The 20,819-nt window shown below is 39.3% G+C and overlaps 1 protein-coding gene across 1 annotated transcript in view; it reads right to left on the reverse strand.

Annotated features, from left to right (window-relative positions):
- PUM3 (pumilio RNA binding family member 3) overlaps positions 1 to 20,173 on the reverse strand; it is a 41,685-nt gene extending 21,512 nt beyond the window's left edge. Inside the window, exons 1-10 of the mRNA XM_010388784.2 lie at positions 20,084 to 20,173; positions 13,000 to 13,091; positions 11,713 to 11,931; positions 8,589 to 8,724; positions 7,903 to 7,978; positions 5,804 to 5,897; positions 5,476 to 5,542; positions 4,119 to 4,293; positions 3,002 to 3,105; positions 1,404 to 1,482 (exon numbers count right to left, since the gene is read on the reverse strand). Of these exons, the coding sequence (XP_010387086.1) occupies positions 1,404 to 1,482; positions 3,002 to 3,105; positions 4,119 to 4,293; positions 5,476 to 5,542; positions 5,804 to 5,897; positions 7,903 to 7,978; positions 8,589 to 8,724; positions 11,713 to 11,931; positions 13,000 to 13,081 (1,032 nt within the window). The 5' untranslated portion in view covers positions 13,082 to 13,091; positions 20,084 to 20,173. The remainder of the gene's footprint in view (positions 1 to 1,403; positions 1,483 to 3,001; positions 3,106 to 4,118; positions 4,294 to 5,475; positions 5,543 to 5,803; positions 5,898 to 7,902; positions 7,979 to 8,588; positions 8,725 to 11,712; positions 11,932 to 12,999; positions 13,092 to 20,083) is intronic.
- Between the last annotated feature and the right edge of the window lie 646 nt (positions 20,174 to 20,819).

The following is a 20,819-nucleotide window of genomic DNA, read 5'->3' on the forward strand; positions in this document are numbered from 1 at the left end:
AGAGACAGGGTTTCACTATATTGGCCAGGCTGGTGTCAAACTCCTGACCTTGTGATCTGCCTGCCTTGGGCTCCCAAAGTGCTGGGATTACAGGCGTGAGTCACCGTGCCCAGTCCTATATTTTCAAAGTCTAAGCACATAGGATGTAAATGAGTTCTGGCAACGAACAGCTTCAGAGCCCCATTTTAGTCTATTCCCAATTTAAAAATTTACGTTAAATAAATAAATACAAAGCCCCATGCCAGGAAAGAGAGGATAGGTGCCTAATTTCATCAAGGAACAAACAATTTCACCCTCAAGTATCTTACATCGCTTCCCAAGATGACTCTCAAGAGCAGTTTCAACTAACATACCTGAACTTAGGAATCTCTTCAGAGGTACCCAGATGGAAAGCCATGCATATATCCCAATTATGCTTCCATTTTCCCCAAAGGTTTTTTTTTTAAGTCTCTTTTGAAAAAGCCCCCAGTACCAGAAAAGACAATTTGTCTCATTACTTTACATGCATGCTAAGTTACAAAAGATTTTTTGCTGTTACTGAAACATTCAACACTAAAAAGATACTTTCTACCACTGAATATATTCAAATAATCATTGTGTCATTTCTGAGCATACAGGCCTGCCTCAGAACTGTGGGATACTGTGTTTTGCAGGAAATAAGAGAAATCTCCGAAAGAGAAGGTGCTGCTATGGTCATCGAACCATAAACTTAGGTGGGTGGCTACCGTTGGGAAATTATTTTGCATGCCAATTTTAAGAGAGTCAAAACTCCAATGAATGTATAGTCTGGCATATTTGTTAAGTCAGTCTCATTATTTTCATTATCCCTTGTGATTGGAAAATGAGGACAAATGGACAATGAGCTCACTGTACGATGAGGCAAGCAAAGTTCAGGGAACTAAATGATGAATTCTCATTTGTATTCCCATGACTGACTTGAAGGGCAGTGCAATTTACCTTCACTCTCTGTTCTTCTATCATTTAAAGGCCAGGTTTTCATGGTCCATTTAGTTTTACAAACGTATCCTCCTCTAACCTTTTAATGCCAAGCAAATTTTTTTTTTTTTTTTGGCACAGTTGAATTTAAAACTACCCGAATGCTTGAATATTCCTCCATGAGTTAGTTAATTTTCAGAGTAAGCTAGCTAGCGGATACTCTCCGGATTATAATTAAGGTATAAACATTCAATATGACTAGTAAAACTAGGGTCAGTTCTATTGTTTACTGGAATATCTAAATGGAATTTGCAAACATGTTCAAAGGGAGGTGAGTAAATTATCTTCCCTAAATAGGGAAGCAACTCTAAAATTTCCAAAAGACAATGTACATCAAAGCAGTTTTTCAAATTTCTACACCGCTCCTTCTCCATGTTTTAGTTTAAAAACAAAAACCAAGAACTTACTGATCTGAGTTTGGGGGGTGCATAGGTAAAAAAGTCCAAGAATACTTTATGTACCAATGAGTGCTTAATCACAGCTTCCCTGAAAACAGAAAAAAAAGCAAAAAGACTCATCAGATCTGGCACTAGTCATACCAAGATAGGTAATCTCAGAAGTCCTAAAGTAATCTAAACAAGTGAAATGGTTTTACTGAATATAATTTGTCATAAAATAGACTGCATCTTTCAGAAATACTAAAACTTAAACAAAAACTTAGATGGTAAAATTGATTTAGTGCCATCTACAACCAAGACCAGTACAAATTTCTAATACCTACTCAGCAAACATAAAATTAACATTTGAAATATGCTCTGCTCTGTTAAATAAGGACATCTTCATTTTTTTCCCCAGCACTGGACATGGTGATTAGAAATCCACACGTGGAACTATTTTTTAATAGTTGTTTTATTTCTGTCAACACCCTTCACAATCCATCTGTTTCACAAAATAATTTTAGCAAAATTAAAACTTGAATGAACCAAACATTGTCAGCAATTGCAACAACACCTATTTAATCCAAACCCCCTAGTGTGACACTTGGTGGATCTAGGTGTACAGTGGAGGGTGATGGTCAGGCATCAAAGACCTAGAGTTCACAGGCGATATCCAAGTATACAGCAAAAACTAACACTGCCTTTATGGGTAAAACACTGTTCTGAATGTTTTGGAACAACTAACCCATTTAATCTTCATAAAATTCCTATTAAGTCTGTACTATTATTATCCCAATTTTACAGATATGGTAATTGAGGCACAGAGAGGTTAAGTTGCTGAAGGTTATACAGTTAGTGGGGGGAGTGGGGAACCAGGAGTTGTACCCAGGCAATCGGGTCCTAAAAGCTATGCTCAGCCACTCCACTACGGGACAGATGCCATGAAGGGCACAGGCACAGGCTTCTGAGTCTTACAATCCATTTGAAAAAAATTGTTTTTTTTTTGTTTTTTTTTAGGCAAGGTCTCAATCTGTTGCCTAGGCTGGAATGCACTGGCACAACCATGGCTCACTGCAGCCTTCACCTCCTGGGCTCAAGTGAGCCTCCTGCCTCTCAGCCTCCCAAGTAGTCAAGACTATAGACACATGCCACAAAGCCTGGCTAATTTTCTTATTTTTTCAGAGATGGGGTCTTGCTATTGCCTCAGCTGGTCTTGAACTCTTGGCCTCAAGTGATTCTCCCACCTTGGTCCCTCAAAGTGCTAGGATTATAGGCCTGAGCCACTGCACCTTGCCTACAACCAAATTTGAGTAACAGATTATATTTGTGAAACTGTTTAGTATACATGCTTCCATGTAACATTTTATTTGGGGAAAGAATGTTTCATTGCTTTAAAAAGCTCATAAATCACGAGTGCATGTTAGTTGTCATTTTATAGGGTACAATATCAGAAAAAGAAATCTCCTTTTGCACCAAGAATGGTTTCAAACCAATACTTTTGCACTCTTATTTAGGACAGATTAACACTTGTAAGCAGGAAATATCTACCTCTTCTGGGCAACAGTTATGTAAAACCTTCCTCCTTTGAATGTCATTTGTTAAGAAAAAAACAAAAACAACTTTCTTACTTTTGGGCCATTGGAGTTAGAATCTGCTTCATTTCATCCATAATAAGCTCTAATTTTTCTGGCTGTACCTCTAACACTTTGTCCAGAGTTGGGTGATCTGCTGACTGCAACAAAAGAAAAAATCAAACCCCTCTAAATTTAATCCATTTTTTCACTTCAGGACAAAGAAAAGCAATTACAGTAATTTTAAAGTAAGTTTTAACAAATTTAAGATTTCCCATATTTACATAATGAAAGCTCTGCTGTATATCCTTGTGGAGTAACCTGATTAGCTGATTCTCAGTCTGTATATCTATCAATGCATTTAAAGAGCCAGGCTAAACACCAACCAAGTTAACCAGTCAATAGTTACTTGCCAAGCACCTAGCTCTCGCCTAATTATGAGATCAAGTAGTCACTTCACAAATTCTTGCCACGAGTTGAATCATTTAGTTGGCTATTCCTATTAAATATAATGAACTGTTAACAAAATTAGTACAGCAGCAAATTCAACTGAAGAATTGAACCTGACTAATGGAGGCAACCCAGGAATCAATCCATATCCCTTCAGACAAATGTGTGCATTTATGTTCCAAGGTTTGAAATAGATTCTTCAACCAGCTAGTCCCACTGCTCACTATTCTCAGATTCAATCCCTGCACTCTATCCAAGGTTAGGTCTCTCTACTCCCCTTCATCTTTAGATACAATCTGCAGAAGGGCAACGCATGTACACGAGAAAACACAGGAGAAGCTAGCAACCAGAGCCCAACACACTTCAGCCAGAGCTGGTTGGGGGTGCTTACACAACTTTGATAACTATTGGGAGTCTTCTCCCTCACTCTGACTGTAAAAATAGAAGTACTGAAGCGCTACACAGAGTACTTAGGAGATGAACAAAAGTTGATTTGAAGTGGATTTAAAGCCAATGTTCTGGAGAAAGAGACGCGTAAGTATGATCACTTGCTTACTACACCAGAGACAAAATAAAGCATGAGGGAAAATCAAGGGCATAAGATGGTCTCTTAAAGAACCAGCCAAGGTAAAAAATAATACATTCTGAAAATAAGGCACTGGAAGTTAAGGAAGAGCATATAGAAAAAGTAAAAATACTAGAAAAAGACTTCTGGAGATGTCACCTTGTAAAGTTGAAATGTGTTCCCATAAAGCTCTTCCGTCAGCATGTTCCTCTGCTCCAAAATGGCTTTGTCATTGTATGCATACTCCACGATGGCTGACGCTTCCGCATGCCGCAGCATCTTCCTCACGTGGCCTTTAAAACTTCTGATTATCTCTGCAATCTGTGGTTTACTTCTAAATGCAACACAATCATGGAAAAAATAAACGATAGAAAGAGAAAGCTGGGTGACAATAAAACACAGCTTACTTCCTCCAAGACCAACTCATCAATCTGTTGCTCTGAGGAGTAAATGAGCAAGCATGCATTGAGAAGCTGGGGCTAGCACATAGTAAATGCTCGATAAATGTCAGTTCCTATTAAACTGTTCTGCTTGAAAAAAAAAAGTATGGCAGGAAAAAAGATAAAAGTAAAAGATTCAGGGAAATAGAAAATCATATTCTAAGATTCTTTTTGAAGATGGGACTTAATCACAAGTATTTTAACTATATCCTAAAAGAATCAAATAGCTGGTAACTATAGCTAGGAATATGTTTTTGAAAATTTTGTCAACTGCATATATTATACTTTTTGTTGTTGATTATCATATTCTAGCACATTATTACACTCAAAAAGATTGGTCAAGTACTAATTCCACTTAATTTAGGAAATTCTCCCATGTTGACATTTTCTAAGCCACTAACCCTGTATCAGTCTACTCACCCACCACCCCCTCCCCACTCTCTACCCTCTTAATATTGGTGGCTAATTACAAGCTAATTATTCTATCTCTCTTCTTCCAGAGGATCAAGATAAACATTCACAAATCATCCATCATGCAATATTATTTTTATTATGCTACAGTACCAGTCTACTTCAAAAGTGCTTATTTGTTGCTCACTCTGTCTTTGTGACAGAACTGCCTCTTCTTTTGATGGAAGTCCCCACTTGAACTCCCCCCGCATATACTGTGTTTACTGGATGACAAGAAGACAGACATATAGACAGGAACACAGATGGAGAGACAGCCAAAAAGATGGACACGTGGAGGGGGAGGACTTAGAATAGGGCCCAGCATCTTTTGAATGCCAACAAATCAGAAGGTGAGGGTATACCTTCATCAAAGTCATAAATTTCAAGGAGATTTGCAAGACATCTCTCATGTATCTTTTTAGGAATGAAGGCAGTACCATAATTTTACATTAATTTCAATAATTGTATTTAAGATGATATTCTCTAGAAACAACACAAGCATCTGCTGAGAGCCATTACTATTACTTATAAAGACCACAGACTTCCTATTTCACATCTGAGCACAGTTGGAAACCATGCCTTCAAAAGACAAATAAAAAATGTATTTTATAAATAAAACAACTTACCCATACATGAGAAATTTCTTAACAATATTTCTGGAATATTTGGCTTTACTTAATTCAACCAAATCATCTGAAAAACAAAAATACATTACAATGACTTGAGATCTCATTTCAGTTCTCTGGAAACAAAGGGAGAAACTAAATAAATGCACAATCCTGGAAACACAAATAATTCTCAATTTGTCCCAGGCAAGGAAAAAATAAAAACAAAAAAGGATCTGGAGAAGACACACCTAAACAAAAATTGTTTTCTAGACAGTCTTGGGTATTTTAAGAGAAAACAAGTGACTTATTGCAAATGATAACATAATCTTCAGTATGTAATAAATACCTCGCAATTCTTCAAAAGCCTGTTTTCTCTGTTCTTCATTACCATACTGAATGTAACACTGGATCACACGAGTTGAATCATGTGCAAATGCAATCTGTAGGAAAAAGTCTGAGTTAGACTAATTCTCTTCTGAGAGTCATGTTTCTCATTAATTTATTGTGACCTCTTCTGGAATTTCTTGTTAGAAAAAAGGTAGTCTTCATGGATAAAATCAAACCCAGATTACCGAGAACTGCTTGTTTTAATTACACAGAACATCATTCTTTTGTTTTGAGGCCTACCATATTTGATAGGTACAATTAATAATGACATTGAGGCAAGGATAAATTAAACCATTCTGCAATACTCCTCTCATTATAATTAAAACCAAACCAATCCAAACCATCTGATGATTAAAAGACTATAACTCCTCACTTCTTTGATAGTTACTGTCCCTAAAAGGGAAATATTTGTTTAAAAGGTCTATTACCCTATGACTTTTATATAAGTGATCTAAGAATGTTTGGCTTTGACAACCAGAAGTATATCCGTAAGATGAATCTAAACGTCTTCCTAAAGAAATAAATATAACTATATCCATACACACTGGCAATTATAAGCTAATCATTCATCTGTCACATTTTCATGATAATTCCTGCACATATATCCAGTTATATTTCTAGAAGAGTTGCTGTGTTTCGAATCTGATTCTTTAACCCATTCCTCCTCACGACTGCTGGAAGGACCCACTGGTCAATTTTCTAGAGCACCCTCCACAAATCATCCATCATGCAAAATTATTTTTACTATGCCACAGTACCAGTCTACTTCAACAGTGCTTATTTGTTGCTCACTCTGTCTTTAAAGTTTTTTAATTCCAACAAATCAGAAGGTGAGTGTATACTTCCATCAAAGTCATAAATTTCAAGATTTGTAAGACATCTCTGAATATCTTTTAAAAATTAAGGCTGTTTTTGTGTATATATTGAGCATCTACTATATAACCAACATAACTGCCTTAAACATAGTGTTCTTATTTCTATCTCAAAGCAACCATAAGAATAAGCTGTCATTATTCCCACTTTACAGATAAGGGAAGTAAAGTTATGAGAAGGAACTCGCTATTACCCCAAGGAAGAATCTTTACTTCTCTGAGTCCCAAATACATCAAATATATAACAGGGATGATGACATATGGTAAATGACACAATGCATGTCCTGGTTAACACAATTCCTAACCTATAGTAAATAATAAACAGGTTATTGTTATTGTTCAAAGGCACACATATTTTAAGCAGCCTAGCCAGGATTTGAACACCAAACTCACTTCTAAGACCATGGTCACACAGCTGTGACCTCGGGGTAGTTAAGAAAGAATGCTGAGTGAAATATTTATAAACTGTCGGAGCTGAGGGGGCAGTTCTATTGTAAAAAGATCCTGCTGAATTTATAAGAAAGCAGCAGCTGATGACTTGCTATTTTCCTTCAAGAGGTAATATAGCATCTGGTTAGACCTATGCATCTGACTTGGCAAAGGCTGCCCCCCTAGGTGCCGTAAAACTATGAGAATCTGTTGTCTTCCAAGCCATTATATATTAATCCAAATGCACAAGAGTCACTGGAAATTTATTACAAAACCGGATTAAGCATCAACAATGAAAACTACTTTAGAATTCTCAAATGATTATATTTTCGTTAAAGATCTTTGCATGATGTTTACAAAAGCATGGAGGAAAAGAAAGAAGTAATATGTTCACATCACAAATATAAAAAAGTTGGCAACTGAGAACATACTAAATTATATGGAGTTCAGAACAAGACATTTAAACAAATACTACTGAACTAATAACTTCTCAAGATAACTTTAAGAGAACACCGGCTTATTTTAAGAATTATTAAAAAATGACACAGCCAATGGATAATCTTTGCAAAACTCTCCAGCAGTAAGGTCCCTCACTTTTAAATTTTTATGTAGTTCAGTGTTATGGAAGATATTTAAAACTTTTGGTCAAATACACCGGAAACAATGACAGGATCACCTGTCATGAATGGTCAACTACTCCTGAGAGTGAGGCAATTTCAATCATTTAAAACTGCAACAATGAGTATGTCCTACTTACAGTTTTAATTTTCCCTTGAATCAACTTCTGCAAATCACTCATTAACTTTACTCTTTTTTCTTTGTCACAGTCTTTTCTACAAATGAGAAAAGGAAACACAATTTAAGTAAAAAGTTACTTTAAACACACAAAATTAAAAACCATACCAGTATATATGTTCTCCAAGTTCAGCATGATTTTCTTTTCTGCAGCAGCAAACCTCTGACATTAAAATTACTATTCCAGAGCAGCCAGACAAAAGTAATTTTCTCAAAGGCAGAAACTCATTTCAAAAGGTGTAATTTTATGTATCAATCCAAATCTTAACAGCCAGAACTTCAGAAGTAAAAAAATAATAATAAAACAAATCTAAGATAACAAATACTGAGGTATCTCAAAACCTAGCTGATAAGAAATTATCCTTCGTTTTCTCAGAAATCTCTCAGGAAGAATGTCAAATTTATTTCAACCTCATACATTTTCATAAGCATATCCGATGCCATCATAATGATTCTACACACTTCTGCAACGGGCAGACATCCAAGTACTGATGTCCACTGGGGTGTCATGAGGACTCCCTCAATAACCCAAGTGCTACGTCATTTATTTTAGGACATCTCACTATTTACAAGGTACATCTCACTATTTACAAGTGACTTCTCCACTGTCGCAAAGGGACTAACAAACACATCTTTAGGTAGAATTACCTTCTTAAAATCTCCCAAATTTGCTTTGCCCGAACAACAATGTCGTAGTTGGTTTTATCACTGAGTTGTCTGCTTTGCTTCAGTTCTTTCTTCTTCTTTTTGAAGTCATCCCATTTGGGTTTCTTGGCTGCTGATTCTAGTTATTATAGAAATTATTTTCAATTACATTTAACATTCTAAGTGTCATAAACCAATACAAATTAGGTATAAAGGGCGATCACTAATCAGGATCAATGCTCATTCTGGAAGCTAGAAAGGGGAACACACCATCCCCCATACATACTTTGCTTTCTGAGCAGTTTGTACATTTTACATTTGGTTAAATTTAAATATTTAATTCTTCTAACAGGATACCTATTAAGAGAAAAGGACATTACAAGAATTACAAAAGTAACTAAAATATTTTAAATATCTTTTTCAATTGTGAAATAAAATTCTACTTTTTAAGATTAAGATCATTGGACTTGGAGTATAATCAACTTTCAATGAAAACAAAAATTAGTCCAAATGAAAACAGGAAAAACAACTTAGAAAATTCACTGTTCTGAGTGCTGTTGTATATTAAGTCACTTATTTCTTAAAACAACTCCAAGAGGTAGGTATTAATATTACCCTCCGTTCCACGGTGGGGAAAAAGAACCAAGCAGTTGAGTTCTCTATCTGAGGCCACACAACCTGCTAGAATTAGGATTCACACCTAGAAACAGCCCTCTGCTATCTTGTCATGACAATGAACAACCAAAATTTCCAAGTTTGCCACAAATAGTGATACTATTAAAGTCGAATATCTTTCTATCACCACTTTTTTGTCTTCAAAATCCAAGTAACTTACCAATGGAACTAATGATACCAAAGAACAACTTACTAAAATGGGTATTATTTACATGAGTATCCTGCACGGAATCCTTTGGGGGAATTAGTCACTTCTAACTATCTCCCTTTCTCTTAAAAAACTGGAAAAATGCAAAAAAGAAAAGAAAAAGCCCTATAAAACCAAAACCTAGTTATAACCACTGATTATTTTCCTCTTACTTTTTCTCCAGGCATGTTTTAATCTTTAAAAACTCAAAATGTGGCCGGGCTCATGCCTGTAACCCCAGTACTTTGGAGGGCTGAGGAAGAAGAATCACTTGAGGCCAGGAGTTTGAGACCAGCCTGGGCGAAATAGTGAGACCCCGTTTCCACGAAAAAATTAAATTAAAAAATTAGCCGGATGTGGTGGTACACGCCTACAGTTCCAGCTACTTGGGAGGCTGAGGCAGGAGGATCACTTGAGTCCAGGAGGTTGAGGATGCAGTGAGCCATCATCATGCCATTGCACTTCACAGTTTGGGCAACAAAGTGAGACCTTATCTCAAAAAAGAAAATACTTCAGAATCTGCCTTCACTTAACATGATTATGTTTTCTCATGAAATTATCATTCCTCAATAACATAATTTCTAATGGCTATCCAATATACTACAATGTATTTATTATTCCCTTATTGTTTACTTATATATTCCCTGCCTGGTAATACAAAAGATTATAGGCAACAGAGGGCGTATTTACCATTATATTAACATGATATCCTCTACTACACAATAGAGGATATTCTGATCCAGGGCTAATTTAATTCCATAAATATTTGGGTACCCTTGACATACGTCATGTTAGGCTGCAGTACATTTATCAATGTGGGGGTTGTCTAGTATCCAATCTCTCATCTTATTCTATCAGTCTAGTTACTGATACAAAAATATGAGAAAATGAAATCAAGAGTCTCATTTTGAGATAACAGGAACATATCTCCCATAGCAAAAGAAATCATGGCTTTTCTCACACCAACGTGAGAAATTAGTGTATATGTGTTTAAAATGCAGGCATCAAAAACTCCAGTAGAGAAAGTAAGATTTGGGATCTATTAGAGAGGCTAGGTAAGAGAAAGTATAAAAGAGAGCTAGAAGAGAAACTACTGGCAATGGGGGAGGAGGAAGACGAGGGAGAAAGAAAAAATGAAAGGAGAAGAGCGAGACTGAAGCATGAAAAGATCCTACAGCCCTAATGGCAAACAATGGCACTTCCCCTCCTTCCTCTCTCCCTAGCTCCGTCTTAAGGCTGCTGTCCCTCTGGTAAGCAGTCCTTAGGCAGGGTAAAAAGCAAGCACCAGGACTAGGGGATGGCACTGAGAAAACCATCCCCAGTGGTCTCAGCTGGTAACAAAAGAGCAGTGTTAAGACATGCTGTTCTGGAGAAAAAGAGAATAAAAGGCACCAGAAAAATTCTCAGGATGTTGCAAAGGAAGTAATGATATGACAATCCACATAACCTGGAAACTGCTTGTTTGAGATCAATGCAGGACAATGCACAACAGAGGAATGTTATACAATAGAGAGCAAAGCTCTGGGTTAGAAATGACCCACTGAACATCGTCACAGAGATGGGCAGTTTGTTTCAACAGACAAGCAGGAGACCTGCCAATACCTCCAATCAGTGAGCAACTTGTCCTGAACCAATTAAAATCAAATCTGTCATGTGTGCAGGACACCTTCTCTGGAACTACTATGGATCTGTGCGATCAGATGGGTTATCGTATTAGTCTGGCCTAAGCTCTGTGAAGGCAGGGTCTGTATGTTTCTTGCTCACCAAAGCATCCTTAACCAAGGATGACACTTAGCTGGGGACAGACTGATTCTTTAAAGCCAGATTCTATGATGATTAGTTGGGTCCTGTATCCTTACTGATTGTTTTTGTGTGCGTGCGTGTTTTACCCTATCTTCTGGTGCAATGCATAGAAAACTCAAATACTCATTGAATGGATGAACCAATTTTAGCTTATGGAAAGAAATGTTTTATTGAGGTTCCACTGTACAAAGCCATTATAATTTAGTTTAACTTCATGGCTAAGGTAATTCAGAAAAGGGCTAAGAAATAAAAAAAACTCCAAGCACCAGAGGGAAATTCTGAGCATGAAAGATGCTCTGTTGTTTGTTTAAGCCATCTACCTGTCCCAAAATGTTACCTGCCAAGGAATAAGAATGTGAGGTCTCTAATGCACCTCCAGAGTCCCTGTGCACAATGCTTCAAGCACTAGGTCAGGCAGGGCAAGGACTCTGCAAAGACCATGCTGAACGAATCAGTACTTACCATCGCTTTTACCATCTGGCTGGAATCTTCTCTTCTTGTTGAATTTATTTGCCTGCTGGAATTTGTTCTTTGGTGATTTGTCCCCTTGCTGCTTATTCTTGAACTGCTTCACACCCTTTTTGCCAGGTTTTGTGATACCTTTCTCAAAGTTCCTAGATGTAATTTTAGGTCCACTTTCTTGAGCAACTTTTCTTGGAAATGTCTTTGAAGAACCAGAATCTAGTGACAGTAATAATTACAAGTTCAATGATTCTGGGCCCAAATCTCTTGTATCCATGGGATTATCTTCATTATAGAAAATTACACTCTTTAATCCTAATACCTTGTCTTACTCTCAGATACGCAACATACAGCCTTTTGAGTAGAACTGGATTTAAACAATCAAAACAAAATTTAAAAATTCTTTCCTTGATTATAAAACTAATACAGGTTCATGACAAAAAACAAAAAACAAACAAACAAAAAACCCTAGAGAGTACAGAAATGTAAAACAAAAGCTACTCATGATTCTACCACTAGAGATAAGCACTGGTGTCACGTTAGTATGTTTCTCTAGTTTTAAGCATATAGCAAGGCTATTATTTATATACCTTTGCATTCTGCTTTAGTGATGGTCTACACAGAATTTTCAAGAGTTCAATAACATAAAATAAGTCTAAGAATAAAATGAACATTCTTGAAACTTGGAAAGTATAACATAAGGACATCTAAAATGTTAATTTTAAAATTTTCTAGTTTTAAGAAAATAAAATTTTAAAGCCTACAATAAAATTATTTAATAAAAACTTTTAGTCAAGAAGGTTTACAAATTAGTACCTTACAAATGAGATGCAAACAGCAATGGCTATATTTTAAGGAAACAGTTATTTGTATAGTTCCCTGACTTTTCTATTTTACAATACTGACACCTGATGGAATAATAAAGACATCACCATTATAAATTCTGAACCTAAAAGTATTTGGCTTATGAACAGTATGTATTAAACAGTCCTAATTTATCAAATGTTAAAATAAAACATATGGTGAACTAGTGTGAATGAAATGACGCAACAGCAGTAACAACTGAGATAAGGAGTCTTTCATGAGTAAAGCATTCCTCAATTATTCTGGCAATTTCTTAAGTGTCTAAATGTCATGAGCAACATGTTAACTCATACACAATAACACATACTTCTTCCTACTATTTTAATCCTAATCCTAGCCAATGAATACAGATTGAAATTTACTACCTGCCCTCCCATCCCCCAATTATAATAGCCAAACAACCACATGGGAAGCATATCTTACCACTATTTTTATGAAATCTGTTTTTTCCTTGCGATGTCTTTGTACTCTTTCCTGTGAATTGCTTTTTCCCTTTGACTTCCATTGTAGCAACTCTAGAAAACCAAAACCAAAACAATCACTGCAGTTCTCTTCATCAAATAAGAGCTGTTACATAGTCATTGCCGCATTTAGTCCTTCAGTCTACAAATACAATACAAATCACCCAGATATAGAATGGGCAACTACTTAAATCCAGCAATTATGCAATCACTGCCTCAGATTTTAAAACTGAAAATGAACAAGGTATGAATAAAAAAACTAGGAACAATACACACCCTGGCCAGTGTTTGATATATCTGGAGGCAACACTTCACTTCCACAATAGTACTGGCTAAAAATAGACCACGATTGACACTAAGTATAATAAGCATCAGAGTTTGCATTTTGTAACCTGGGAAGACTAGAGGATGAGTAACTGACAAAATTATCTCTTTATTTCTTGGAGCCTAAATAGCCAGGAACAAACAATAGGCTGCACATACCACTACATGCATTTAATACAAGAAAATAAAGGATTACCTGAAAGAGTCCTATGTGATCCAACATAGCTAAAACAAAGATTAGCATCCAGTGTTTAATTTGTGATTGTTTTAGAGGCAGCCAAGTAATTGGCAGTGAACTCCAAAATAAGATCATGCTGAAATAGTTAATATTTCATTGAAAGGAATCTGTCTAATAGGCGCTTTATAGACTACTGAGACACCATGGTGCACAGGATAAACAAGTTATAACCCCTCAACTACCCAAGGTCCCTGAAAGCAGTGGAATAGATCAAGAGCAAAAGCCTTTTGGCTCATTTCTCCACTTTCCAAAGTTGGACGATCAACTCATTTGAAAGCTGACTCTAAACAACAGATGTTAGCGATCCCCAGACAACATTAGATATTTCTAGATTAGAATTGCCCATTCAATCACTAATTTCTCAGGATATCAGCATAAGAGAAAAGAAGGGTTCAGGGATAAAATATATTTGGGAAACAGTAAGTTACATGACAACTATCAGTCTGTAAGAAAAGGCTTTTCAGATTCTTTAATTTGCTAATATAAACGATTAATTGTCAAGCAAAGGCTAAAAGGATGCAGGATTTTCCAACTCCAGTTGAACCACTTTTTCCTGGAACATCACAAGGGAACAGCAGAGTTCCAAGGAGCACTCTGAAAAGCACTGTTCTAATCTAGACTTTTCTAATGATTTTGAAATACGGAAAGCCCCCGAATTACTCGGCTTCCTTGGGACATTTAGAACTGAAAGGTCACATTATTACTTAGCTATGGCCATCATAACGTGTCCGGAATTGGTGGGTTCTTGGCCTCACTGACTTCAAGAATGAAGCCGCGGACCCTTTGGTGTTACAGTTCTTAAAGATGGTGTGTCCTGAGTTTGTTCCTTTAGACGTTCAGATGTGTCTGGAGCGTCTTCCTTCTGGTGGGTGGTCTTGCTGTCAGGAGTGAAGCTGCAGACCTTGGTGGTAAGCGTTACACCTCTTAAAGGCAGTGCGTCTGGAGTTGTTCATTCTTCCCAGTGGTCTCGCTGGCTTCAGGAGTGAAGCTGCGGACCTTCGCAGTCAGTGTTACAGCTCATAAAGGCAGCGGAGACCCAAAGAATGAGCAGCAGCAAGATTTATTGCAAAGAGCGAAAGAACAAAGCTTCCACAGCGTAGAAAAAGACCCGAGCGGGTTGCCGCCAGCTGGGGCAGCCTGCTTTTATTCCCTTATCTGGCCCCACCCACATTCTGCTGAAGGGTCCATTTTACAGAGAGCTGATTGGTCTACTTTATAGAGAGTTGATTGGTCCCTTTTGACAGAGTGCTGACTGGTGTGTTTACAATCCTTGCTAGACACAGAGTCACAGAGTGCTAGTTAGCTAGATACAGAGTACCAGTTGGTGTATTTACAAACCTTGAGCTAGACACAGAGTGCTGATTGGTGTATTTACAAACCCTGAGCTAGACACAGAGTGCTGATTGGTGCATTTACAATCCTTGAGCTAGACACAGAGTAACAGAGTGCTAGTTCTCCAAGTCTCCACTAGGTTAGCTAGATAGAGTACCAATTGGTGTATTCACAAACCCTGAGCTAGACACATAGAGTGCTGATTGGTGTATTTACAAACCCTGCGCTAGACACAGACTGCTGATTGGTGCATTTACAATCCGTGAGCTAGACACAGAGTCACAGAGTGCTAGTCCTCCAAGTCTCCACTAGGTTAGCTACAGTACCAACTGTTGTATTCACAAACCCTGACCCTGACACAGAGTGCTGCTTGGTGCACATATGATCCATCCTCCAGCTAGATATAAAAGTTCTCCAAGTCCCCATCCAGTTCAGGAGCCCAGCTGGCTTCACCCAGTGGATCCTGCATGGGGGGGTGGGGCGGGGGGCTGCAGGCAGAGCTGTCCACCAGCCCCTAGCCGCGCCTGCACTCTTCAGCCCTTGGGCTGTTGATGGGACCAAGCGCTAGGGAGCAGGGGATGGCGCCCACCAGGGAGGCTCAGGTCGCACGGGAGTCCGGCGGGGGGGAGGGGCTCAGACACAATGGGCTGCAGGTCCCCAGCCCTGCCCTGTGGGGAAGCAGTTAAATCCTGCAAGAATTTGAGGAGAATTTGAGTGCAGCGCCGACTGTCCGCACCGCTGGGGGACCAGGCACAACCTTCTCCGCAGTTGCTGGCCCGGGTGCTAAGCCCCTCACTATCCTGGGCAGGTGGAGCCGGCCGGCCGCTCAGTGTGCGGGCTGCTGAGCCTGCACCCGCGCCCGCAGGAACTCGCGCTGGCGTGCTCGCGCTGGCCCCTGAGCATGCGGTGCGCAGCCCCGGTTGCCGCCCACGCCTCTCCCTCCACATCTCCCCGCAAGCAGAGGGAGGCGGCTCTGGCCTCAGCCAGCCCAGAGGGGGGCTCTCACGGTGCCCTAGCACGCTGAAGGGCTCCTCAAGCGCTGCCAAAGTGGACGCCAAGGCCGAGGAGCCGCTGAGAGTGAGGGCTGCTAGCACATTATCACCTCTCAATGACCACACCTGCATCTCTTAGCTCTTCTATGCCATGTAGTTTTCTAAGAATCTATTCATTTACATGTTTTCTCTATATGTTTATTCTAATTTTTATATTGAAATAATTTTAGCTTTAGAAAAGAGTTGACAAGATACACAGTTCACATATGCCCTCTTCCCAGCTTCCCCTAACGTTAGCATACAATACTATTAACTAAGCTACAGAGTTGAGTTGGAGTTTACCAGTTTTTCCACTAATATCCTCTTTCTGTACCAGGATACACTGATTCTGGCCATCAAGTTTCCTTTGTATTTTGTAGAATATTCCTCATTTGGGGTTTGCCTGATGTTTTCTCATGATTAGGCTAAGGCTACACATTTTTTGGAAGACTACCAGAGGTCAAGCTTTCTTCTGGTAGTACTCTACCAGGAGGTACATGACATTAACATGACTTATTACTGTTTATGTTAACCGTGTTCACTTGGTCAAAGTAGTGTTTTCCAGGTTTCTCCACTGTAAAGTTGCCACTTTAACCTTTCCATCTTTATTAGATCCAAGCCACCAAGTCCAGCCCAAACTCAGAGGAAAATTAAGCTCCACTTCCCAGAAGGCAGGGTACTAAAGAATCCAGGCATATGTTAAACTACCACAGCAATTAATAAACATTTTAGACAAGATGTTTGGAGAATATGTAGACATCCTATATCCTCCTAAGTTTTACCTGCTAACTTTAGCATCTGTCGGTGGATTTTGGCTGCAGCAATTACTGCATTTAAATGGTGATCTTCTATTTCTCTTATTACTTTTACCCTTGTTATTCTGAACTTTTCTGGAGGGAAGACTTGTCCCATCTTTTCTATTTACTTATATCATATAGTCTCAGATATTTATTTCATTCCTTGGTTATAATCCACTACCATTGTTATTTTGTTGCTCAAATAATTCTAGCTCCAGCCAGTGGGAAGTTTTTCAGGTTGCTTCTGTGTCCTTTTGACATGGCCCATCTGCTTTGTTTTGTTTTGTTTTTTAAAGCACACCCTTATTTTGTGGCACTAGCTCCAGGTTCATTCTGTATTTTCCTTAAACTAGCCCTGAAATTAGCCACTTCTCCAAGGAATCCTGGTTCCTTTAAGAATGGTATTTAAAAACCAAGATCTGAGTGCTAGGTGTGCTTGTTGTCACTGAGGTGTCCTTGTTTCTACGTCCCTTCAGCAGATTCAGGAAACACACATATGTACATTAACCTATGCATATGCACATACCTATATTTATTTTTATATCTATTAAAATAACATGAAGCTCATACTAATGTTTCCAAATCTAATCAAGCACCACAGATTTCATTCTAGGCATCTCCTCTTGCTCATTTGTAAGTTCTTTCTCTGACAGTGAGCAACCTGCTTCCCACCATCTACAATTTATGTATAGGTATGTTCAACCCTACTATACATGTATACTTTCAGAACTGCTAACGTGTATCCCACGAGAAATAAATTTACAATGAAGGTACAGTGTTGATGTACAATTCTTTTTTGTATCCATTCAAAACACTTTTCCAGAGTTACTTAGAGGCTTGCATGGTGGCTCACACCTGTAATGCCAGCACTTTGGGAGGCTGAGGCGGGTGGATTACCTGAGGTCAGGAGTTCAAGACCAAACCCTGTCTCTACTAAAAATAAAAAAAATTAGCTGGGCGTGGTGGTGGTGCACACATGTAATCCCAGCTACTCAGGGGGCCGAGGCAGGAGAATCACCTGAACCCAGGAGGTGGAGGCTGCAGCAAGCTGAGATTGTGCCACTACATTCCAGCCAGGGCAACAGAGTGAGACTCTGTTTCAAATGTTAAACTACCATAGCAATTAATAAACATTTTAGACAAGATGTTTGGAGAATATGTAGACATCCTACCTCCTCTTAAGTTTTACCTGCTAACTTTAGCACTCAAGTCAGTGGATTCCGCCTGTAGCAATTACTGCTGCAGGCAAAAAAAAAAAAAAAAAAAAAAAAAAGCTACTTAGATCAGCCCTTCAGTCTCTCACTCTCTTTAGTGAAGTTACATGTTTATAATATAGCTTAACTGATTTGTCACAGTCTGCATTGCATCCCCAGAAATGCTGGCAGATTTATTAAATGTGCATATAGTCAAGTTTACTCTTTCTGGTGTATAATTCTATGGGCTTCAACAAATGGCTAAGAGTCATGCATCCTCTACCATAGTATCTTACAGAAAAGTCTTGTCACTCTAGAAAGTCCCTTGGTACACCTCCTTTGTAATCAACTCCTTCCCTCTTCCCTGACTGCCAATGATTGGGTTTTCATGCCTATTTTGTCTTTTCCAGAATGTCATTCATATACATGGAATCATACAATATGTAACTTTTTGGGTCTTGCTTCTTGCACTCGGCAAAATGCAATTTGCTTTGCTCAGGGACCCTGTACCTTCATAATCAATCATCACATTCCATAGTGTCTCTCAGAATTGGCCCCTCTTTTTGCTTTCCCTCTATTACCCCATTCTGGCTCCTGTTAGCTCTTGCTCAGTTTTGTTTAGATCCAATCTGCTTTGATCCACTTTCTGCTGCCTGATTAACCTTCCACTAGCACACCTATTTCATGTGATTTCCATGCTCCAATAGCTTCAAAGCTTTCCCACTGCCTTCAGGAAAAAGTGCCAACTCAGGCATTCACAGCCATTCAGAATGTGGTCTTAATTCACTCCACTCATCAACACCACACAGGAGTCAATCTTTCTCATTATTCTTTATCTAAATAGTGAACTTTTAAGTGAAGTTTAGCCATTCTCTCTGCAACACAATTCCGACCCATCCTTCAAATTCAGTTTAAATGACATTTTCTTATAGACCAACCTCTAAATGTCAGCATTCCTCAAATCTTTGTCCTAGGGAACGTCCCTTCTCTCTCCACACTTTTCCCTAGATGGTCTTATCCAATCTCCTGGCTTTTTATGCTGAGTTCTCCCAAATCATGTCTCCAATATGAACTTCTCCTTGGGCTCCAAACTTGTGTATAACTGCTTATCTGATACCTCTAATTATGTGTCTAACAGGCACCTTACCCTTAATGTGTCCAAAACATAATTCTCTTATGTTGTTCTCTATGTTATTGTTGTCTGTCCCACAGACAACAAGATACTATTTTTCTCTGCCCCGCTGTCCCCCATCTCAGCCAATGGCACATTATCTATTTTACTGCTCAAGTAAGAAACGTGAGTTACCCTTGACATTTTCCTCTCTCTTGTCTGCCACACTGAACCATAAGTTAGTTCTCTTAAATGCCCCTTAAGTCACCACCCTAATGTAAACTATTATTAATACAATCTCTTGAGCTCCCAAATTAAATACATCTTCTAAAGAGAACCAGGGCCTATTCATTATTCTCACTTGCTTATAAGCCTTCAATGTTTTCTACACATGGTAATAGCAACGGAAATGTTTTCCTACTGTATAGAAAAAAAAAATTCCCCATCATGGCCTTCAAGGCCCTACAGAACCTAGTTCCACTCTATCCCTCTAACTTTATCTTGTACTCTAACTGTACTCCTTCCTAGCTCCCACCTCAGGGACTTAGCCCATTATTGCCTCTGCTTGAAGTACTCCCTGAGCTTCCAGATCTCCGGGTGGCCTCTCGCCATGCTTTAGATCTCCGCTTAAAGATCACTTCTTCAGATTCCACTATCTCCCAACTCAGCTTCCAATTCGTTTCCTCCCAGCACTTATAATCTGCGTACATTCAGGCACACCACCTAGCACTGGAGTTGGTGTTTGTGAAACAGCACAGACAGGCTGATCAGGCCGAGCACGGGCTGGGATTCTAGAGTGAAGCTAGTCCAATCTAACCCAGGACGCAAGGCAACGTGGTGGGAGAGAGGTCGGAGCTCCGCCCTCCTTGCCAGGTTCCAATCAGTCCCAAACTCCTAGCCCAAAAAGAGGCCACAGGAGACTGCCCAGTGGACAACAGCCCCGAGAGACCTTTCCGACTTCCAGCGCCCGGCAGGGTGCGAACCCCTCCTAGGAGCGACCGCTGAGCCTGCCACACTCACCGCACACGTGGGACAGAGGCAGCTCGCGCAGCGCATCCGGACCGCGGCTCCGCTTCCGCTTCCTTGCCTTGCTCCGCCCCCGGGCCGCTTTTTTTCATCTTCCGCGGCGGATCAGTGACTAAGAGGTGGAGCTTACCAGACAATACAAAAATTCGGAGTTTCTATTGGTCCGCTGCTATTATGCCTCCTCTTGAGGAGCGAGGATTTTGGCCCTTGAAAGGATCCGTCGGGCAGAGGACGCGACAACGGTCACGGGAAAATGACGTCATTAACCCGGTCGCTTCCGTGCTGGAAAGAAAGGGAAATCTCTTGCGAGGTCGAACAGGCTGCTGAAGGAGAGACTTGGCCGGCGCGATTAATAGGAGGCCTGAATCCCGTAGTCTGAACAAATATTGAAGTAGCTAAAGTTTCTAAAGTGTGTTAATTTGCATACTTCCTGAGCAGTCCAGCGTGGAGGATAAAAGGGGTATCTCGTGAATCGGTTTGAATTGTAATCCCGTTTTTTTCACTTGCTAGCTGTGTGGCTCTGGGAAAATTACAAAATTTTTCTGAGCCTTGGCTTCGTGATCAATAAAATAGAAATAATTAAGTTACACGTGCAAAGCGCTTAGCATGGGACGCTCTCAATAAATGCTATTTTTAATGTCTGCTCGTGCCTGGAAAGTGCTGTTATTCCACTTTATACTTCAGGAAATAATATTGTGGTTAGGATATATGCCCCATTTTCTAGATGAAG

Source organism: Rhinopithecus roxellana, chromosome 16, assembly GCF_007565055.1.
Source record: "Rhinopithecus roxellana isolate Shanxi Qingling chromosome 16, ASM756505v1, whole genome shotgun sequence".
Lineage (NCBI taxonomy): Eukaryota > Metazoa > Chordata > Mammalia > Primates > Cercopithecidae > Rhinopithecus > Rhinopithecus roxellana.